Below are 20,315 nucleotides of genomic sequence, written 5' to 3'. Positions count from 1 at the left end.
TTCTTCCTTTTTTAGTTTTTGAAGGATAACATGTGTTTGTAGCTGAGTTGTTCTATCAGCCTGTTTCTTGTCTGTAGAATCCCAGAAGTCTGACAGCTTTTTATTCATTTGTCAAGTCTCTCTCCCTTTCAGTCCAGTGTTCTTGCTGGTATAACATTCTCAAAACCCTTGAGGGTCTCTTATATACATCAAGGGGTCCATGCCATTAGCCAAGACGGCTCTCCGCATAACCTTGCTATAGAAGTCCATCTCTATTTCTGGCTGCTGCTAAGTTGCTTGGATCTGTGAGTCACACACCTCCTCTCTTCAACAGAAGGTTGTCCAGGCTCACCTTTGGCCTTCTCTCCAAGGTATGCTTTCTCAGCAGTGAATTTCCTAATCTTAACATCCTTTGCAATCTAGAGGGACTGAGAACCTCCCAAATCATCAAGCGCTGATTTCTGTTTGCTAACAGTTCCTTCCTCAATTCATTCCTTTTCCCTCATGTTTTACTATAAGCATCAATGGAGAAACAAGGCAGCATCTTTCACAGTTTGCTTAGAAATCTCCTTAGCCAAATGTCTCAGTACATTGCTTACAAGTTCTGCTTTTCCTGACTAGTAAATTAGATCATCAGGCAGTAGACACCAAAAGTGTTAAAAAGTAGGCTGGGGAAAAACAGGTGCACAAAAGTAAAAGGAGAATTAAATTTGTATCTGCCAAGCACCGGCCATGTGCCCAAGTACTAAAGATCAGTAACTGGCATCCTGATAGGCAAGTTCCACCTTTATAAGGACAAAGAGGGTGGCCAAAAAGCTCAGAACAGGACCCCACTCGAACATCCCTGCCTCCTTACCACTGCTGACTTCTCTGCCTCAGCCCTTCTCCATGCCCTCAGCCCTAACATTGCAGCCACTGACTCTTATCAAAAACCTTTTTCTCCCTCTAGAACCTCAGGTACCCCCAATTCAAAGTCTACCCCACCCCCCAGAGAGCCCTCTTTTGACACCTCTTTCATACTCCCAGGTCCTCTCCCAAGCTGCAAGCATGTCTTCTCCCAGAGTGGAAGGGATGCCAGGTCAGAGTGGCCCCCAGAGGTCTGACTTAGGAAGCACAGAGACTGGAAAGAAATTTAGTACTGATTCATTTTCTGTTCTAGCAAAGAATCTGCAAACAGTCACCAAAGTAATCTTAATTTTGTTAAATATAAACTGAATCTACTTTTACACTTTTGTGCTTTATTTTTGAAGATTTGCACTTTTAGTCCCTGGCTTAAACTAGATTTTATTCAAGTGGTCTTTTTCTGGGACCAATGGTCTTCAGAGGAGGACATGACAGCAGGTAGAGGAGGGGACTGTGACTCACAGTGTCTGGGGGACATCCTAACACCCAGCTCTGGCCAGGTTCCAGGGCTCCTTGGATATGGTGGGGCCCTGCCATTCGACTCCTCCCACTAGATCCAAGGAGCTCTGGAACCTGGCCAGAGCCAAGTCCTTTCTTTTGTTTTGTCCTTTCTGGTCAGGAGACTCTTCCCTAATACCCCTGGCCCCTGCAGAAGGAAGTAATAGACACACTGCTGTAAAATGAGCTGGGGGGTTGAAACCTCAGGTTGCCTTCACTTGGGGGAACCCTGTTCATGCCTGCCCTCCATGAAATGCCCCTTCCCTATATCCAACCATGCTGCTCTAGATGAGGGATGGCACACGCAAGACATGGGTGCCAGTAGGGACCCTCTCCACTTCCCTCACTCAGGCCAGGTGCTGCTATCATGGCCCTCTCACCCGGCGGGTGATGTGGTTCATTTTATGTGTCAACTTAGCTGGGCCACAGTGCTCCAACTTTATTCTGAGTGTTTCTGTGAAGGTGTTTTCAGATGAGATTAACATTTAAATTGGTGGATGCTGAGTAAAGCAGATGACCCCTATAATGTAGGTGGGCTTCATCCAATCAGTTGAAGGCCTTAAGAACAAAAGGATTAACCTCCTCAGAGAAGAGGGGATTCTGCCAGCAAATGGCCTTCAAGCTGCAGCTCCTCCCTAGGCCTCAATCCTGCCAGCCTACCCTGTAGATTTTGGACTTGCCAGGTTTTATATTAGTATAAGCAAATTCCTTAAAAAACATATCTATTTATCTATCTGCATCTAATACTAGGTGCATTAGTTGGTGTTCTCCAGCAAAACAAAACTAATAGGAGATACAGATATCTACATATTTACATCTATGTATCTTTACCTATGTATCTATAGATACCTAGATATCTGTATCTCCCATTGGTTCTGTTTCTCTGGAGAACCTTAACCAACACACCTAGTGAGCCAGACAACCTTAAAATGCCTCAATACAGCCTCCAGGTAGCCATTCCCAATTAACATGCAAATTGAAATCATGCACATCCAAGCCTCTCTAGCAGCTAGCTGAGTCCACAGGGCTGAGCACCTCCACTTCCCTGCACTCTAGGCTCCTTCAAGGATTAGAGAACTGCCCTGGACCCCAGCATTCCAGGCAAGGTCTCACACGAATTCTAAGTAGCATGTGTTCCCTACCTTTCATTCTTGTTGAAGGGGAGGGCAGTCAATGAGGCTGTAAGTTTCTCTTGTCGCATAAAGTAAAACTATTAAAAATGCCTTCTAAATAAGGGGAATATCAAGGCACTATCTTTTAAATCAGAGCCAGGCCATCATAGTAGAAGGAGGGGTGATGGGAAGGCACCAACCAGTCATCCTTCTCACAGGTCTTCAGAAGAATAATGCGGCATCTGTCAATGGCCACCAGGAGTGCAAAACCAACCTGGATTTCTTCCAGATTCTGTGACTCTGAGCATCACAAGATTCACGTCATGTTTAATTTGAAATTACTGTGGTTAAGAAAAAGGTACCCAGAAATAACTCCACACATACTTGCCACCCTGACGTACAGCCAGTGTCCAGAAAGGGAGGTTTCCCCTCCAGCAGCCCCACTTGTTAACCATGTGATCTCAAGCCCACCTCACCTTCTGGAGCCTCAGTTTCTTTATCTACACAGAACACCTACTTGGGAACACCTCCTTGAGGCACATCATAGGCCTCCAATAAACAGGCGCTATGAGAATTAGGGAGAGCAGCAGTCCTAGAATCTGAGGTGAAAGACTTGGAGCCGGGCAGGGCCAGGCAGCCAGAGGGGAGGTGGGGTGGAGCAGGCAGTGGGAGTCCCAGGGCAGGCACAGCAGCAGGCTCAGCAGCTGAACAGACAAACGGACAGTCCCCCTCCCTTGCTGCCAGCGAGGAGGCCAGAAGGGAAGACAAGGTAAGACTGACCTTGAGGGCAGGGATCTCCACACTGTCACCGAGGCTGATGGAGCCTGAAAGGATGGTCCCTGTCATCACAGTGCCTTGGCCTTTGATGGAGAAACAGTGGTCCACAGACATGAGGAACGGTCCCGAGGGGTCTCTCGTTGGGATGGAAATCTGGGACGTCAGGAGCTAGAAAAGAGAAACTGGTGCCACAGTCCGTGGGGAGAGGAGCCAGATGGGGCAGGGCAGAGGAAGGCAGAGAATGTGGCTGACCAGCAGTTCATCAAGGCTGCCAAGGTGAACTCAGCTCAGAGGTCCATGCCCTGGCAAGGTGGACAGGAGATCAAAACCACCTAACTCCCTGACTGCATTCCAAGCTTCTGCCATGCTCTCAGCTCTTTCCGCTCAGTCTGAAGGAAAGGGCACCTGGAGAAGCCTCGTCTGTCTTCTCCCGTGGGACTGCTACAATGGTCTGTCCTGCCAGGCCCTCCATGCTGCAGCAGAGTAGCCACTAAAGGACACCCTGTCGCATTGCTCCCTGGCCTCATGCATTTCCCCAGCCTCCTGATGCCTTCAGAATTTAAAACTCCTCATCATCTAGCCCCTAGGTACCTTTTAGGCCTCATCTTCCGCCACTCCTTGATGTATGCCAGAAGCCAGCCACCAGCAGGCCTAGAGTTTTACCAGCTGGCTCAGCCTCGCCTGTACTGCAGCAATACCTCCTCTGGACAGGCTTCTCTGTATGGCCACGTTTCCTCTGCCCCCATCACTATAGCTAACACTCTCCTGTGATCATCTCTTTATTATCTCCCCCATAGGGCTGTGAGAGCCAGGTATCTCCAGTAGCTGGCATCATGCCTGAGAGAATGACAAGTGAAAGAAGAAGAAACAAGGGGATGTAGGGAGAGGGAGGAGGAAAGGATTGTTCCCAGGGTCCTTCCTTCTCTGCGGACTCCACACGCCTCAGCCTCACCAGCCGATTCTCCTCATGCCACCTGTGTGCCGGGAGATGCTGTCAGGGCTCATCACCAATAAACAAATGAAAACAAAGACTAGGATTCCTTGTGTTTGCTACTTTTTCACTTTGTAAGGGAACAGGCTGTCAAAAAAGTATTCAGTGGTGAATGTTCCAAAGTCTTAGTCTTGTGATAACAATTCTTTTGGAAAAACACTAGAGATTCAAACAAAACAGGCTTGGTCTGAGATTTATGTAGAGGCTTCTTAAAGGAATATACAAACATCTTTCAAAGCAGCATTTTTGAGGATTTCGCTTTAACAAAAACAACTATCCCAGGCTCCCAGACAAGTGCTCTCAGGAGCCTGATGAAAAAGTAACAAAAGCCTCACCCAGAAAACATTTGTTTTGCTAAGCTGACAAGATCAGCACGTGTGAATCACAGAAATGGTGGCAGTGCATGTACGTGGTCACACCTCATCTTGGCTCTGTGGAGCCAGGTGCAGGGGGGCCGTGAAGCTGACCCCAGCGATCAACCTGGGTCTGAATCCCAGCTCCACCGTGTAACTCGCTGCAAGACATGGGTCAAGTTATTTAACATCTTTGAATCTCAGACTCTTCGTTGGTATATGGGGATAAATAATTTCAGCCTCCCTGAGTTTTTGTGAATGTCAATGATCCTGTATGTAAAGAACTTAGTACAGTGCCTGGCCTGTAAACATCAACATCACTGTAACAGTAAGCACTGACATGGCACTGTACCGAGCACATTATACACATTAACTCATTTAACCCTCACAACTCCACGAGGTATGTGCTATTATCTTCCAAGTGAAGGAACTGAGGCAAGAAAGAGTAGATCATTTGCCTGAGGTCAGAGAGAGTGGTGGTGGAGCTAGCCCCTGAACCACAGTCCAGCCCCAGAGCCATGCACGTTGCTACTCTACCCCGCTGAACTGTCCTGAGCACTCTGTGGAGGAACTCTGTGGCTCCATTCTCACTGCTACCTTCCTTAGTACCAGCACCATCAGCACCCACACACACCCTTCCTGATGGATGACTGGGCTCCCTCCCTGACTACCAGCACAAGTTAGGAAGAACAACCTGGGCCTCAGCCCCACAGCTTCCGAAGATAAGCCTCCCATCTTTGGTGGAGGTGCCCAGGATGGAAGCTGCATTGCCCCTGCTGTTGGGCTCATGTCTTTCACCCCTGCCTCACTGGCCCCCAGCCCAGGTGGGGTACTGGAGGAGCTGATACAGTCTGAAGGACTGGAATGGATGTCACGGTCCCAGGGTTCCAGATGGGTGGGAGCTGCTTTGTCTGAGTGTAGGTATGACAAGAGAAAGGAGAAAGTGAGGCACAGCAAGGTGTGACGAGCTCTGCAGAGTTTATGGCTGGAGGGTGAATCATGGGCTTCATTGAACCTTAGGAGTCCTAGTTTGGGTCTACCTTTTTGAGGGAGGTGGGGGAGTTGTGCTAAGGTGTTAACAGGGAGGTTAATGGAACCAACTGAGTCCTCTTGCTAGGGCTGCCTCTCTTTCTCTCTCAGGGGAGAGAGGGACACAAAGGGGCTGGCCTGAGCAGCGCTGGGGCTAAAGGGCAACCTGGATTCAAGATGACAGTACCTCAATGAGCTCTTGAATGCCCTGTGGAGCTTCAGTTTCGGGGGCCTCTGGTCCCCCCGGCTTGGCCGCCACGGGTATAATCGGTGCACCTCGGAACCTGAAATGGAAAATAAGTCCCATCACAGTTACAGAGATCTACATGGACACAAAGCACGTCCATGAAGCACCTGGCACAGTACCAAGTGCAGTGAGCATCCTCTTCTCTCCCCGCATCAACCAAGCCTAGAAGACAGCACCACTGTACTAGCACATGGCACATGATGCAATGGAGGCCCCAAATTTCCCCGTCTGGGGGAAATGTCCCTGCATTGGACATCAGAATTTTAAAGGGCTCTCTTAGATATTAACTTCCACTTTCAGAGCACTCCCTAAGGAGGCAGCAGTGATCCTGGCCCCTAGGCTTCTGAATAAAAGACCTTCTTGAAGAAGACCAATAAATACATCTCAGCCTTCTGAAGAGATGCAAGAAATAATAGTGACCAAAAAGTCTCTGCAGATGTACCTGGAAGCACGCCTCTACAATCTCAGTTTCTAATGCAGAGCATTCTTGCCTAAACTCTACTAGCAAAGCCCCCGCATCTTTAAGAAGACATACTTATTCTGTGTGGACATTTATCTTTCCCATTTAAAAAAAGGAACATTGTTAGGGCAAAAAAAAAAAAAGAGGGAAAGAGAAAATAAATAACCCATAATCCCATCATTTGGTGTATTTTCTTCCAACCATGGTTTTCCCATGCTTTGCCAAGGGATTCTTTTTTTCAGATTTTGGTTATAGTATGTATACGATTTCATATCCTGCTAATTTATTTACCATTATATCACAAAGAACTTTCTGTTAAATGACAGCAACAACAATAACAACTTACATGGCTGAGCCAAGCCTATAATGTGAGGTTTAAATGAAAGCATCTACAACACATGATGGAGTTGTTGCCATCTTATAGATGAGAAAATGAGGCTTAGGGAGTCTAACTGATTTGCTCCAAGTTGTTGGCTATAAACCTTAGAGCCACATTTGAACCCAGCCCATCTGAGTCTGAAGCCAGGGCTCTCAGTCTCTTTGTCACACTTCTCTCCACCTGGGCCTGTTCTTTCATTGTTGACACCTGGACAATGGTACGACCCAGAATTTACATGCTTGTACATGCTTTCCTCCATTACTTATTTGTGATATTTCAAATTTTTCACTATTATAAATTACACTGTGATAAACATGTCAGCGGGCATGAATGGTTTTTTTTTTTTTTTGCCTTGGCTTTGGGATGAATTCGTGGGGTACACATCTAAGAGTGAATACTCACTAATAGATCAGCAAAATGATACAGCAAGGACATCTGAAAAGCCCTCTTCCATGGAAACAAAGAACACTGGCAAAAATGATCAGAATCAACTTGTTCAGAACTCTGGAAATTAACCAAAGGCTTGAGCAATCTGTGGAGTGTTTATTCAAGAAGAGTCTCAGTAAAATCAAGTGAGCTTTTGATGTTTTAACTTGCCCTCTTCCTATGCTAACTCTGCAGCTGTCCTGAAAACCAATCATGGTGAAAACCAGTAGCCTGCCAGGCACTGAAAGGGGCAGAATGGGTTTGAGTTCCTTCAAAGCCCTTCTTCCAGAGAACGATCATGATTTTCCAGTCTGGTGGCTCCCTGGAAGGCCCTACTCACAATGCTATATTTATTTGACCTGCCTTGGAGCTTGCTTAGTGCAAATAGCCTTTTCCCTGGGGGAGTTTGTTGAAAATAATCAGAGCCAATTGTTTAACATCACAGCTGCCTGAGGGAAGCTGTGATGTTTAATAGCCAAAAACTTCTCAAATTTCATGGAAAATATCTACACTTTCAAGAATCTCAATAAACTCTAAATAGGATAAACTCAAAGACACCCACACCTGGCACATTACAATCTAACTGTTGAAGGCCAAAGACAAAGAGAATCTTGAAGCCATCAAGAAAGAAGCAACTGAACTCATGTACAAGGAATCCATAATAAGATTAGCAGCTGGTTTCTCAGGAGAAATCGTGGAGGCCAGAAGGTATCAGGATAATATATTCAAAGAAGTGAAAGTTAAAAATAAAAATAAAAAAAATCTACCAACCAAGAATTTTATATGCAGTAAAAAATGTTACAAAAATGAAGGGAAACATGGGATCACCACATGATCCAGCTATTCCACTCCTAGATATATATCCAAAAAGAACAGAAAACAAATACTCAAAGAAGTACATATCCATACATGTCCAGAGTAGCACTATTCACAATAGCCAAAAAGTAGAAACATCTCAAATGTCTATCAATAGATGAATGGATACACAAACTATGTTGTGTATATATATACAACAGAATATTATTCTGTTGTGACATAAAAAGACATGACATAAAAAGACATGAAGCATCAATACATACTTCAGTGTGGATGAACCACAAAAACACTGTGCTAAGTGAAAGAAGTCAGACACAAAAGGTCGCATATTGTGCAATTCCATTTATATGAAATACCAGAATAGGTAAGTCCATAAAACAGAAAGTAGATTAGTAGTTCCCAGGCTGGTGGGGCACAGAGAATGAGGAGCAAAGGGCTTAATGAATACAATTTCCTGTTGGGGTAATGAAAATGTTCTGGAATTAGATAGTGGTGATGGCTGTACAATTCTTTCCACATTGAAAGTATGAATTTCATAGTATGTGAATTCTATCTCAATTACAGAGAAAATAGATTGAAAGGTATGCTACCTTTTCCACTACCACAATGGACATCTAAGATGCCTATTTCACTGCACACATAACAAAATAGTCTTTTAAAAATTATTTTTAATATATACTTCATTTTAATTTGTATTGCATTGCCTTAATAAGTAAGCCATACAATATTGAACCACTTCCAACGGTTTGTATACCCAATGTATTTTCAGGAGACATTTCTGTAGCACTTCTAGTTCTGGAGTTTGTTTCCTCCAGGAAGAGCCACCCTTACCTTCCTGACACTGAGGCTTGCTCTAAGTGCTTCTCTGTATATAGTCTAGCATGCAACACAGTGGGAGTGGCAGAAAGAGACAGGACCTTTTACCGAGCACCAATGGTACAAGCAATTGTGCTAGAAGCTTTCCAATCCCCATCTTCTCATCACAATCCTGAAAGGTGGGTATTATTCTTCCTCCCCCTATTTCATAGAAGAGGGTCCTAAAAGTTTGGCCAGCTTTGGTAGCTTGTTCCAGGCCACAGGCTAATGAGTGGTGGGGCTGTGATTTAAAGCCAACTCTGAGTTTACTTTAAACCTGAGACTATCATGAGAACAATTCTCCATCAGCCTAGGTTGGAGGCAGGGGCATGTGTCCCTTCTCAAATCCATATGAGAATTTGGAAAGCAGCTGATCTTCAAGGATCAGGGAACATATATTTAAGTCCTGTAGCCAGATTAATAAAACCCTTGCCCTTAATTACATACATTAAATATATGTAATTTTAGTTCTCAAACCAACGAAAAAACGATATGATAGCTATAATTATAGTACCCAATATTATGACAGTTTGCTATCACTTTCAAATTGCAGACATAAATTTATTGAATTCTTAACAACCCTCTAAGGTAGGAAGAACTTCTGTCATCATTCCCATATTCAGAGTCATACATTCATTCTCCAAATATTGGTGAAGCACCCACCATGCACACAGCACCTGGCTAGATGCTTTCACATGACTCCATTTAATCCTCACAGCAATGATGTCAGGTATTATATTATCATTTTAGAGATGAGGAAACTGAGGCACAGAGAGGTCAAATGATTGCTAAAGGGTCGCAGGTGAAGCAAATAGCAGAAGCAAGAAGGAATCCAGAGCTCAGCACTCTGGTCCCAAAAGCCCTATTCCAGAGCCCTGTCCTTCCCACGGTGCTGGGATCCCCAGAATGACCTCCAGCATCCGCTCCCCAGGGACACTGACCTGGAAGATGGCATCAATGGTCTTTCAAAACACAAAACCAGAAGATTGAGCCCAGTGCCAGCCTGGGCACAAAGAGGGGATGACAAAACATCAAGGTCGCTCTGCTCCCTCCCTTCCTCCTCCTCTCTCAGGGTTGACCTGCACATAGACCAATTGTCCCACATCCTCTTCACAAGCTTTGTCAAATTTGTGTGCCACCTAAGCTATTCTTTGCTCATTTATTTTCCTTGAAAGAATTAATGTTCTTACTTAAATATATTTATTTTAAAACACAATTTCATGCCACTATCTAAATGGAAAACCACCACATTCCACAAATAAAAGGTAGAGTAGAAGCCCTCCCACCACTGGTCACTTTAAGGACATCCATGAGGCAACGCTCTGCACTCCCTCTGCAAAACCTGCTCCTGGCTCCTAGCATGCCAAACCTCCATGCTGGGGGGGACAGCTTGACGCGCACAGGCCACGCTCAAGAGGTGAGTACTTCCTGCACTTTTGCCTCCTGACCTTTATGCTGAACCTGGTTATGCTGTAAAGTTGGTAATGCCCGTTATAAGCTTCGCTGTAACAACATAATTTAATTTAGTATTATGAAACAACAGTGTGAAAATAGCTATTCCTATGAAAACTAAATTGAATGCTCTGGAAAGGTGTGATAAAGACAAATCTCCTTAAAATCTGGTGTTAAACTAGGTGTGGATAAGAAAACCATAAAAGACCTGCAGGGAGGTTGTGTGAAAACAGAAAAATCCTGTACTCAGACTTGCTTCACTGAAATTGTGGGCAGTGCACTGCATTCGGGAGTGGTTTATAGATGAAAGGTGACTTGGAGCTCTAGTTAGTGGGCTCATCCTGGAAGAAAAGACGAGCTGGGCAGAACATATCCCAGCAAGTGGCAGGTGGAACAAAGCCGTGGAGCCCCTCTGGAGAGCATCTGAGCAAAGAGAAAGAAACTGCTGTTCAAACACTCACAACAGAATTAAAGTCAGTCACTGAGGCTTTCTCTGGGAAATCTTACTAGAGAGCACCTCCACAACACTGAGAAAACCGCAAAAACTTAGAAGATGTGACCAAGAGAAACAATCATATGCAAAGAAAAGTATGCCACACTTGGATAGAAAAAGCCAGAATGATCACAGTTGCTGCCCACAGTAATGCAACTGGAGCCTGCACACTACAACTTTTCCTTATTGCCAAATCAGCAAACTCTAGAGCTTTCAAAAACATAAATTCTGGGCCAGGCATGGTGGCTCACACCTGTAATACCAGCACTTTGGGAGGCAGAGGCAGGAGGATCACTTGAGGCCAGGAGTTCTATACCAGCCTGGGCAACACAGAGAGAACCCATCTATAAAACAAGTGTTAAAAATTAGCCAGATGTGGTAGCACATGCCTGTAGTCCCAGCTTCTTAAGAGGCTGAAGCAGAAGGATTGCTTGAGCCCAGGAGTTCAAGGTTATAGTGAGATCCAGACTGGGCAACAAAGTGAGACTCTGTCTCAAAAATACATACATACATACTGACCAAGAAGAACATACAGAATATAGCTTACTTAACTGTATTCAGACCAAATGAATTAAAGATAACATATAGATTATAAGTGATCATGCATGGAAAACTGAAATGATAAATGACACAAAAACCAAACATTCTTCAAAAGCACAGCCTGAAGAAGTGGAGTCAGGCCCAAATTCAGAACTCAAATCCACATGCAGCCAAGAAGCCCCAGACCAGCCTGGCCCGGCTGCCAGTGTCTTGGTGCTGATGAGGAAAGGGAGGCATGATGCTGCGAATGTTGTATTTCTTCTGTAACAGCTTTTATTGTTGATTTTATTAAATAAATATGCATGTATATGTTTTAAGTTAAAATATTATGTTTAAGGCATGAATGTGTCATTTTTTATGATTCTCTGCTTCAAGGGACTTTTTTGATTAACCAACCACAGTCCAATCTCAGGGGACAAGAAATCTTCTACTACTGTAGCTACAAAAATAAACACAAAGAAAACAAAATAGAGCTATTAAATTCTAGCTAGATACTATTACCTGCTGAAGGCACTGAGCCTGGTTAAAAAGTTAGGGAAATCTTTAAGACACAACAGTACCAATTTGAGACATTTTTCTGACTTAATAAAAGAGATTTAAAGATAACTGAAGAAGGATTAACTTTCATTGCAATTTTGCCACATCCAAGCACAGTCCCAGATGGATCTCGTGTGACATGTGGTGCACGTCCCTCACTCTGAATAATACTGCCTTCATCTTCCTCAGACCCTAGGCCATCCCCTCACATTCCCCCACTATAGCCCCAAACAGAAGCCAGGCGAAGGATCCAGCCCAAGAAGAGGCACCTGAAGGGAAGAGCCCAAGCTTGCTGCCAGGTCTATGGGGGCCTTCCAGGAACCCATGCTGACACCCCAGCCCCGGCCCCGCTCCCCAGCCCCTCCAAGCTCTTCCCTGGACTCACATCCAGAGACTCCTACAGCCCCAGATTTCTCTCCTCTTGGGACAAAAGCCCTCTTGCTTGACACCCCCACCCTGCCACTTTCAATCAACATCCAATTTCTCCTTCTTCTCATATTTCAAAACAAATCCCACTTCTGTTTACCCATCAGAGCTTATGGCTGATTTTCTTACAAGGTCACTTCTGTCTCCTTCCCTTTTAAGTGCAGGACATTTACTAAGTACTTCCTCTGCGCCAGTCTCCACGGAACATGCACAACAAATACACAAAGGGCTCCCAAGAGCAATGGGGGTGAGGGGCTGGGGCACCAGACCAGGGTGCCAATTCCATGTGACACTAAGAGGAACGGGGGCCAGGGTTCGGGGAAGCATGGCAGAGAAAGAAGTTCCTGAAGGTCAAGAGCAGCTCCCAGTGGTCAACTCAGTGCTCTTCCCTTGCAATCGCTTTCCTCTGTGGCATCTGACCAGGTGACTGTCCAGCAGTGGCATCCTTCCCTCCTCCCTGACAACCCCATACCTTTATTTCCATGGCCCTTGACCATCCTTCACGTCCCCGAGAGGCCCTTCTTCATCACTCATGTGCCCACTGCAGGCCTCCCCAAAGAGTGGCCAGAGAGGCCAACTCTTCCCCTGCATGCTGACCATGAGGGCCACAGCCCCCTTGTGGGCCGCTCCCAAACCGCATCCCCAGCCAAGCCCCATTCCCAGCACTCTAGTTCTACCCTGCCATCTGCCATCAGGCTGCCTCCTGGCCTCTAATTCCTGGCCTCTGATATGGGATGGCATTGCCCTGGCCTCTGAATTAGTCCTCTCTGACTGCATGGTCACTGATGTCTCTCATCAGTCACTGCATCCAATTGGTTCTCCTCTTAGGATCTTGCTCCAATCCATCCTGATTTTCATTCTTAATGGGTTCCACTCTGGGTCAGGCTCTTCTCACCCCAGGCCTCCCAACTGCTCTCCAAAGTGCATGCACAGACCACAGCTGTGAGAACCTTCTAGCAGCACCACTCTGAGGTGCTGGCCCTCTCCCCTCCCCACTCTCAGGACTCTGTGACTGTCCTGGGATGAAGTCCTGGCCCAGGGTGGTACACAAGGCCCTCTGGGGTCCGCTCCAGTCTCCCCACACTGATTCATCTCAGCAAAAGCCCTGGGTATCTGCATTTTTAAAACCCAAGCTCACACTGTTGCCCTCACCTCCTTCCCCTCCTCTCCTAGGCAAACCTCACCCAGGCAATGGCAGCCTGAGGCAGGATTCCAGCTAGAAACCTAGGACTAATTTCCATTCCACAGCTGGTTTATGCGATTTCACCTCACTCAGCCCCCATTTCCCTGTCCAACATGAGATGGCATGACCTAGATCACAGGGTTGTCTCCCAGACTGAATCGGTTAACATGTGTAAAAGTGCCGTTTGGAACTCATGAGGAGCCCTGGGAACTGCTGCAACCACCAGCCGTCTGTACCAGCACAACAGCCACAGATGACGGCACCCCTTCCCAGTGGCCAGTTCCTGGCCTGTGCTCCATATTTTGAACCTCACCCCTGCTTAGTCATCACATGCCCTTCTAGAGTTAGTCCTCATTCCTGACTCCCCAGCCAGAAGCAAACTTGCCTTCCTCAGAATCCCCTTGCTACTCTGAGGAGCCACTTCAGCTCTGGCCTTTAACTCCGACACAAAGCAAATTCCCTAGCTCACCTTCGCCATCGTCCAGGTACTCAGGCTCTCCTGTCCAACTGCACAGGAAGCTCCTCAGTTGGGAGGAGCTTAATTCAACTGGCCTTTAAAACCTCATCCCACTGCCCTGGCCTGGTTGGGAGCAAACCCTTGAAGAAAATCAGATTTTTTTCTTTTTTAAAGACAAGAGAAGTAACTCTGAGGAAGCTGAAGTTCCCTAAAGAGCAACTTAAACAATCTCAGGGGCCACTCATTGCTCCAAAGGTCAGTGTGACACGATGATTTCAGTTCAGTAAGGAGATTCCAAAGAGGGCCACAGACCCACCTGTCAATCAGTTCTAGAGTAGCTCAGACATGACACACTGCCCCCACAGAAGTAGCGGGGCTTAGGTCTTTGCCTTGAGAAAGGCAATACCCAGAAGGACAAAAGAGAGCTTGGAGAGGGAACGAGGGAGGGAAAAATAATTCACAAAGGAAGGAACAGTGAGGAGAGGGAAGGAAAGAGGAAAAGGAAAAAATAACACTGAGGAAGAGAGACAGAAAAGAAGAAAAGAAACACAGGAGAGAAAATGGGAAAGGCAGGAAAAGAACTCAGACTTCTCTGCGACCTGCTCTGTACCAGGCACCAAGCTTGGTGGTGTCCATACCATCTCAATAGTCCATGGGCAGGGGTTCAGGTACCATATTCAGAGAAGCTATGACTCGCCCAGGGAGCCAGGGAGTAAGTGGCTGGTCTGCAGGAGTCCAGAGTCCAGGCCTCTCCCATAGGAGAAAGAGATGGGTAGGAGAAAAATCTATTCTTAGCACGAAGGCTCCATCCGCAGAGCTGACGGAGCCAAGACCCAGCCATGTACACTGGCTCTGCTTCCACGCCCTGAGCCTGAGGCTCAGAGGGACACAGAGTTGTAGGAACGTGCATGGGGAATTCCAGAGATTACCTATAAAGCTTTTGGAAATTCAACTATCTTTATCCAAACCCTTTTGGGCAATATATAGTAATAGAACATAACAGTGTGTTGGGCCAGGTGTCTGGCCCTTTCCCAGACTCAAGAGAAGCTAGCCTTCCCAACACGCTGAACATGCTACACATTAGGGCACCCTGGCTTCTGGCTGTACAAGGGAGACCCAGCTCCATGGAGCCCTGGGGAGTAGAGTTTAGCAGCCACTGGATTGGTGTCTGGGGTCTAGGAGTACAAGGGGCTCCAGCCAGAGACGGCAGCTGCATAGCTCTGTAGTGCGGGCAGGAGCTGACCAAGAGCTCATTCAAGGACTGCTGTCCCTGCCATCCCACTGTCTCCTCCAGACTTCCCTGGCAGCTACAGTATGTTGCGGTGCTTGCTGGGCCTAGACGTGCTGATTGTGTATGCAAGCTGACGTTCGTTAGCACACAAAAAAAGTTTCAGATAAATATATATGTGTATGTGTGTGTATATACATATATATATGAATTTATAATCCATATAAAGATATATAAACAAATAGAGTATAAATAAATTTTACCTTTGGGATAGTAGATTCAAAACAGCCAACATTTATTAAGCCTCACTTTTCTCAATAGTCAAGCCAGACACAAAACCTACCTCTTAGGAAACTGTAAGGATCCGACTGATTCCACGAACTATGTATGCGAAACCCCTAGTACAGTGCCAAGTACACAGCAGGTTCTCCACATGTTACAGCTATTATTCCTACATATCCATGGTGTGCCAGGCTCCACGTGAAATGCTCCCTCATATTAAACGCTATGAGACTGAACTTTTCAGCTCCCCTTTTACAAAGGAAGAAACAGCAGCTCAGAGAGATGGAGTGAGTCGCCCAAGCACACACAGTTAGTCAGCCACAAAGCTAGTATGGAAAATACACCTAGTCAAAGTCCACTCAGTAGCAGAGAAATTCCTTGAGATTGGCATTCAACCCATTCACAGGGAGGGAGGCAGGATCAATGGAGTCCCTGGTGGGCTCCAGACAGAGGGCTCTGGCTAAAACAGACAGAAGGAAATAGAAAGTGTTTAAAAAGCAGGAAGAAACACAAAGGGAGTCTGGGGGAATGATGTATCAAGGATGCTGTCAGATGATAACATTTAGTGGAAAAATAAACAGAAAAGCCTAGAACACAGAACAGTGTCAATGCTGTGATAACAACTACCTCAAATTATGTACACGCAGGAAAGACTGACAGGGATCCTGGGGGAAAAACACTTTAATTTGATGCATTGAGAAGATTGTGGGTACATTTTTATCTTCTGTTTTGATTTCTGTTAACATTGATAAATGCTTATGCAAGAGTAATTTTAAATGCTTTCAGAGATAAAGAAATCACAAAGAAGAACAAAGAGTTTGACTACATAAAAATTAGAAACTTCTGCATGTCAAAAAAAGCAACTAAAATGGAAAGACAACAAATGCCAAACACTTATTTGTAGCAAATATGATAGAAGGGTTAACAGCAATATCTTTACTAATATTAAACACTCCCAAAAATTAAAAAAAAAATTAAAATTGCAAGAGGCAAACAGACAAAATTTTTTACATGGGCATAACTCACACATACAAAAGCACAACTGTTCAAAACACTTCAGGAAATAAAGAATCACAAATTAAAACAAGAACAAAATACCATTTCTACTAAGTTACCATTTCTACTAAAACACTATTTTCTACTAAGTTTCAAGTATAGTTTAAAATTATAAACCAAAGTAATCTGCTGACACCTGTGTAAAATGGTAGAACACTTCCGGAAAATAATATGGCAATGCACAGCAAAAAGTTTAGAAATGTTCAGACCCCTTGATCTAATAATCTCATACCTGCAAATCTATCATGAGGAAAAAGGTGAAAATACAATTTAATGATGTACAGAGATGTTCACCTTAAGGCTTTATTTTTAAGAACAGAAACTTAAGCCAGTCTAGTAGGTCAACAGAGCGGTGGTTACATGAGCAAATGATATGTAAAATGTTAAGTAATAAAAGCAGAAATAAAAATGTACATGCCTCATGACTATGACTATATGTAAAGAAAAGATGGGGGGAGGACTCAGCAAAGTTGCAGGGTACAAGTTCAAAAATCAGGTGTGTTTCTATCCACCAGCAATGAACAATCCAAAATAAATTAAGAAAATAATTCCTTTACAATGGCCTCTAAAAGAATCCAATACTTAGGAATAAATCGAAGAGACAAAAGCTTTGTACGCTAAAAACTACAAAACATTGCTAAAAAAAAAAAAAAAAAAAACTAAAGATGACTTAAACAAAAACATATCCTATGGTTCATGGATTAGAAGATTTAATGCTGTTAAGATGCCAATACTACCCAAAGAGATCTACAGATTCAATGCAATACCTATCAAAATTCCAACAACCTTTCCACAGAAATGGAAAAGCAGATTCTCAAATTCATGTGGAACTGCAAGGAGCACCAGATAGCCAAAACAATCTTGAAAAAGAACAAAGATAGAAGAGTCATACTTTCTGACTTTGAAACTTAATACAAAACTACAGACATCAAAGCAGTGTGGCACTAGCCTAAGGACAGACATATAGACCAATGGAATAGAACAGAAAGCCTAGAAATAAACCCACACATATATGGTCAATCGATTTTTTACAAAGTTAAAAGGGGAAAAGACAATCTTTTCAACAAAAGTGCTTGGAAAACTGGATATCCACATGCAAAATAATGAAGGTGAACCCTTAACTTACATCATATACAAAAATTAACTCAAAATGATCAAAGACCTAAACTTAAGAGCTAAAGCTACAAAATTCTTAGAAAAAAACACTGGATAAAAATCTTCATGACACAGGATTCGGCAACAGTTTCATGGATATGACTCCAAAAGCACAGGCAATTAAAAAAAATGATAAACTAGACTTCATCCAAATTAGGAAGTTTTGTGTATCAAAGGACACTATCAACGAAGTAAAAAGACAATCTACACAACAGGAGAAGATATTTGCAAATCATATCTCTGACAAGGGATTAATGTCCAGAATACATAAATAACTATTACAATTCAACAACAACAACAGAAAACAACCCAACCTAAAAATGTACAAAGGATTTGAATAGCTATTTCTCAAAAAAAGATACACAAATGGCCATTAAACCATGAAAAGATGCTCAATATCATTAGTAACTAGGGAAATGCAAATGAAAACTATGATGATATACCACTTCATACCTCCTAGGATGTACTGAGAGGAATTGAAAGCAGAAAATTGAATAAATAGCTATACATCCATGTTCATAGCAGCATTATTCACAGTAGCCAGGAAGCAACCCAAGTGTCTACCAACAGAAGAATGGATAAATAAAATGTGGTATATAGACATAATAAAACACTATGCAACCACAAAAAGGAGTGAAATTCTGACACATGTTACAATAAGGATGGACCTTAAAAACATTATGCTAAGTGAAATAATCCAGACACAAAAGGCCAAATAGTATATTATTCCACTGATAAAAGGTACCTAGAACAGGCAAATTCATAGAGATGAGAAGCAGAATAGAGGTTGCCAGGGTGGGAGGAAGGGAGAAAGGGGAGTTATTGCTTAATGGCTACAGAGTTTATGTTGGGGGTCATGAAAAAGTTTGGGGTATATATAGTGGGGACAGGTACACAGCACTGTGAATGTACTTGATAGCTCTGAATTATACACTTACATGTGGCTAAAATGATAAACATTATGTTATATGTATTTTACCACAATAAAAAAAATGTGGAAGAAAAAGTGGGGGCAATACTACACATAGTTAAAAAGAAAAAAGAAATGAAAAAACCCAAAAGTGCCAGCAGCTGCCATTTGAGAAAAGAAATCTTTGGGCGGGCTCTTCTTTCTTTTAACTACTTTTCTCTATTTTCCAAGTTTTCTTTCAGTTACTCTTTGGACAGAAAAAAATACATTTAATGTTTTGAACACTTTTTCGGTTTTGATAGGTACATGGTTCACCAGTCCACATTTTCCCTTTATAGACAGAAAGTTTCTTTGCATCTGGACTGGCATTTATGAAGGGTTTACTTAACAAGGGAACATAAGAAAATGAAATAGTCACTTAAAATAATTTAAAGAAGTTCTTTGCTTCATGGAGGTAAAAGCTAATGTTCAGTAGGTCACATGCCCACTGATTACAACCCCTCAGGGTGACAGTCCTCTCCTTTCCCTACCAGCCTGCTGGTGCTGGATGAGGGCAGGAGGCGCTTCCAAGGACCCTCAGATGGACAATTTCCTCTGGATGTGTGATAAAGTCCATAATTTGATCTTCAACCAATACACTAAAATAGAAATAGTAATTTTCACAAGCAAATGAGAATTTTCCTTAAATTTAATTAATCAAAACTATTACTATTAATTAACCCTTAAACGTACCCTAAGCCCTTCCCTGAAGGTCCCATTTCTATAGTAAATGATACTGAGGTTGTATCTGAGTACTGAGGTTGTACTGGGTTTTTATGCGGGAGTCCAAAAGACCTGTTCTTCCTTTTCTAACAAGTAAATAAAACGACAGGGAGATCAAATAACTCACTAAAAAGAAGATATAATTTTTTATCTTCCTTTTTACAGTCTCATATCCACTTCCGCTGGGAATAACAAAGTCTGAATTCTTATGCAACACTTATCTAAATGTGTCGATTTTATCGGATTGATGAATTTTGCTAACAAAAGGCAGCGCTAGAAAATCTTTTATGACATATTTGGCCCATTCACAGGGCTGGAGCTTTAATTTAACCAACTTGAGAATTCTGAGGGAGAGCTGCAGGTGTTGGATCTGAAAAAAACATCATAAATGGGAAGGCATATCAATCTTTATGACAGGGAAACAAAAACGCTCTCTACTTGCTTGCCCTCCATGGGCAGAAGAAGGAGAGGTGGAAGTGGCAGGATATTGTCTCAGGCTGCATAGCAAAGAGGAAGCATCCCTGTCTCCCAGTGACCGCTATTTAGTATTGATCAAAAGGGACTGGCCTAGAGAGGAAGAGAGAAATTGATAAAACAATGAGGTCTGTCAACACTGTGCTCAACAAGGACATTTTCTCATTTTCTTGACCACATCAGAATTAGTCATTCCTGTGGCCGCCTGAGCAACCAGGTGGCTTTCTGTCTCACAGTCCCCCTGTGCCTCCCACACCCCTGCCCTTCTCGGTAGCACTGCCAGCTTTCTTCCACATTTACTGTGATCCAGGCGAACTGCTTCACCAGGGCTGTGGATTCTCCCGCTAGATATCTCCCCAAGCCACCTCCTCCCTCCATGCTCTGCCTCAACTCAGAGCAACACCTTCTCTCCCTGGTAAAACCACTACAGTTCAGTAGCCTCTGCTGCTCCTTCTCCTTCTCCTCCTTCTCCTCTCTGCTGCCTCCTGGGTCCTCCTCACCATGCCAGCCTTCCACCTGCAGCCAGTGATCTCCT

At 44.0% G+C, this 20,315-nt stretch overlaps 1 protein-coding gene across 17 annotated transcripts in view; it reads right to left on the bottom strand.

Moving 5' to 3' along the window:
- EEFSEC (eukaryotic elongation factor, selenocysteine-tRNA specific) overlaps positions 1-20,315 on the bottom strand; it is a 284,050-nt gene that overhangs the window by 169,764 nt on the left and 93,971 nt on the right. For 15 of the 17 annotated variants that reach the window (XM_063806207.1, XM_063806209.1, XM_003309983.6 and 12 more), the window contains 2 exons: positions 5,830-5,926; positions 3,273-3,437 (listed from right to left, as the gene is read on the bottom strand). In XM_063806207.1, coding sequence (XP_063662277.1) covers positions 3,273-3,437; positions 5,830-5,926 — 262 coding nt within the window. The remainder of the gene's footprint in view (positions 1-3,272; positions 3,438-5,829; positions 5,927-20,315) is intronic. The other 2 variants (XM_016940172.2, XM_063806206.1) reach the window with 1 other exon arrangement.

This window comes from Pan troglodytes, chromosome 2 (assembly GCF_028858775.2).
Source record: "Pan troglodytes isolate AG18354 chromosome 2, NHGRI_mPanTro3-v2.0_pri, whole genome shotgun sequence".
Classification (NCBI taxonomy): Eukaryota; Metazoa; Chordata; class Mammalia; order Primates; family Hominidae; genus Pan; species Pan troglodytes.
This window is presented reverse-complemented; position numbering and strand designations above follow the sequence as displayed.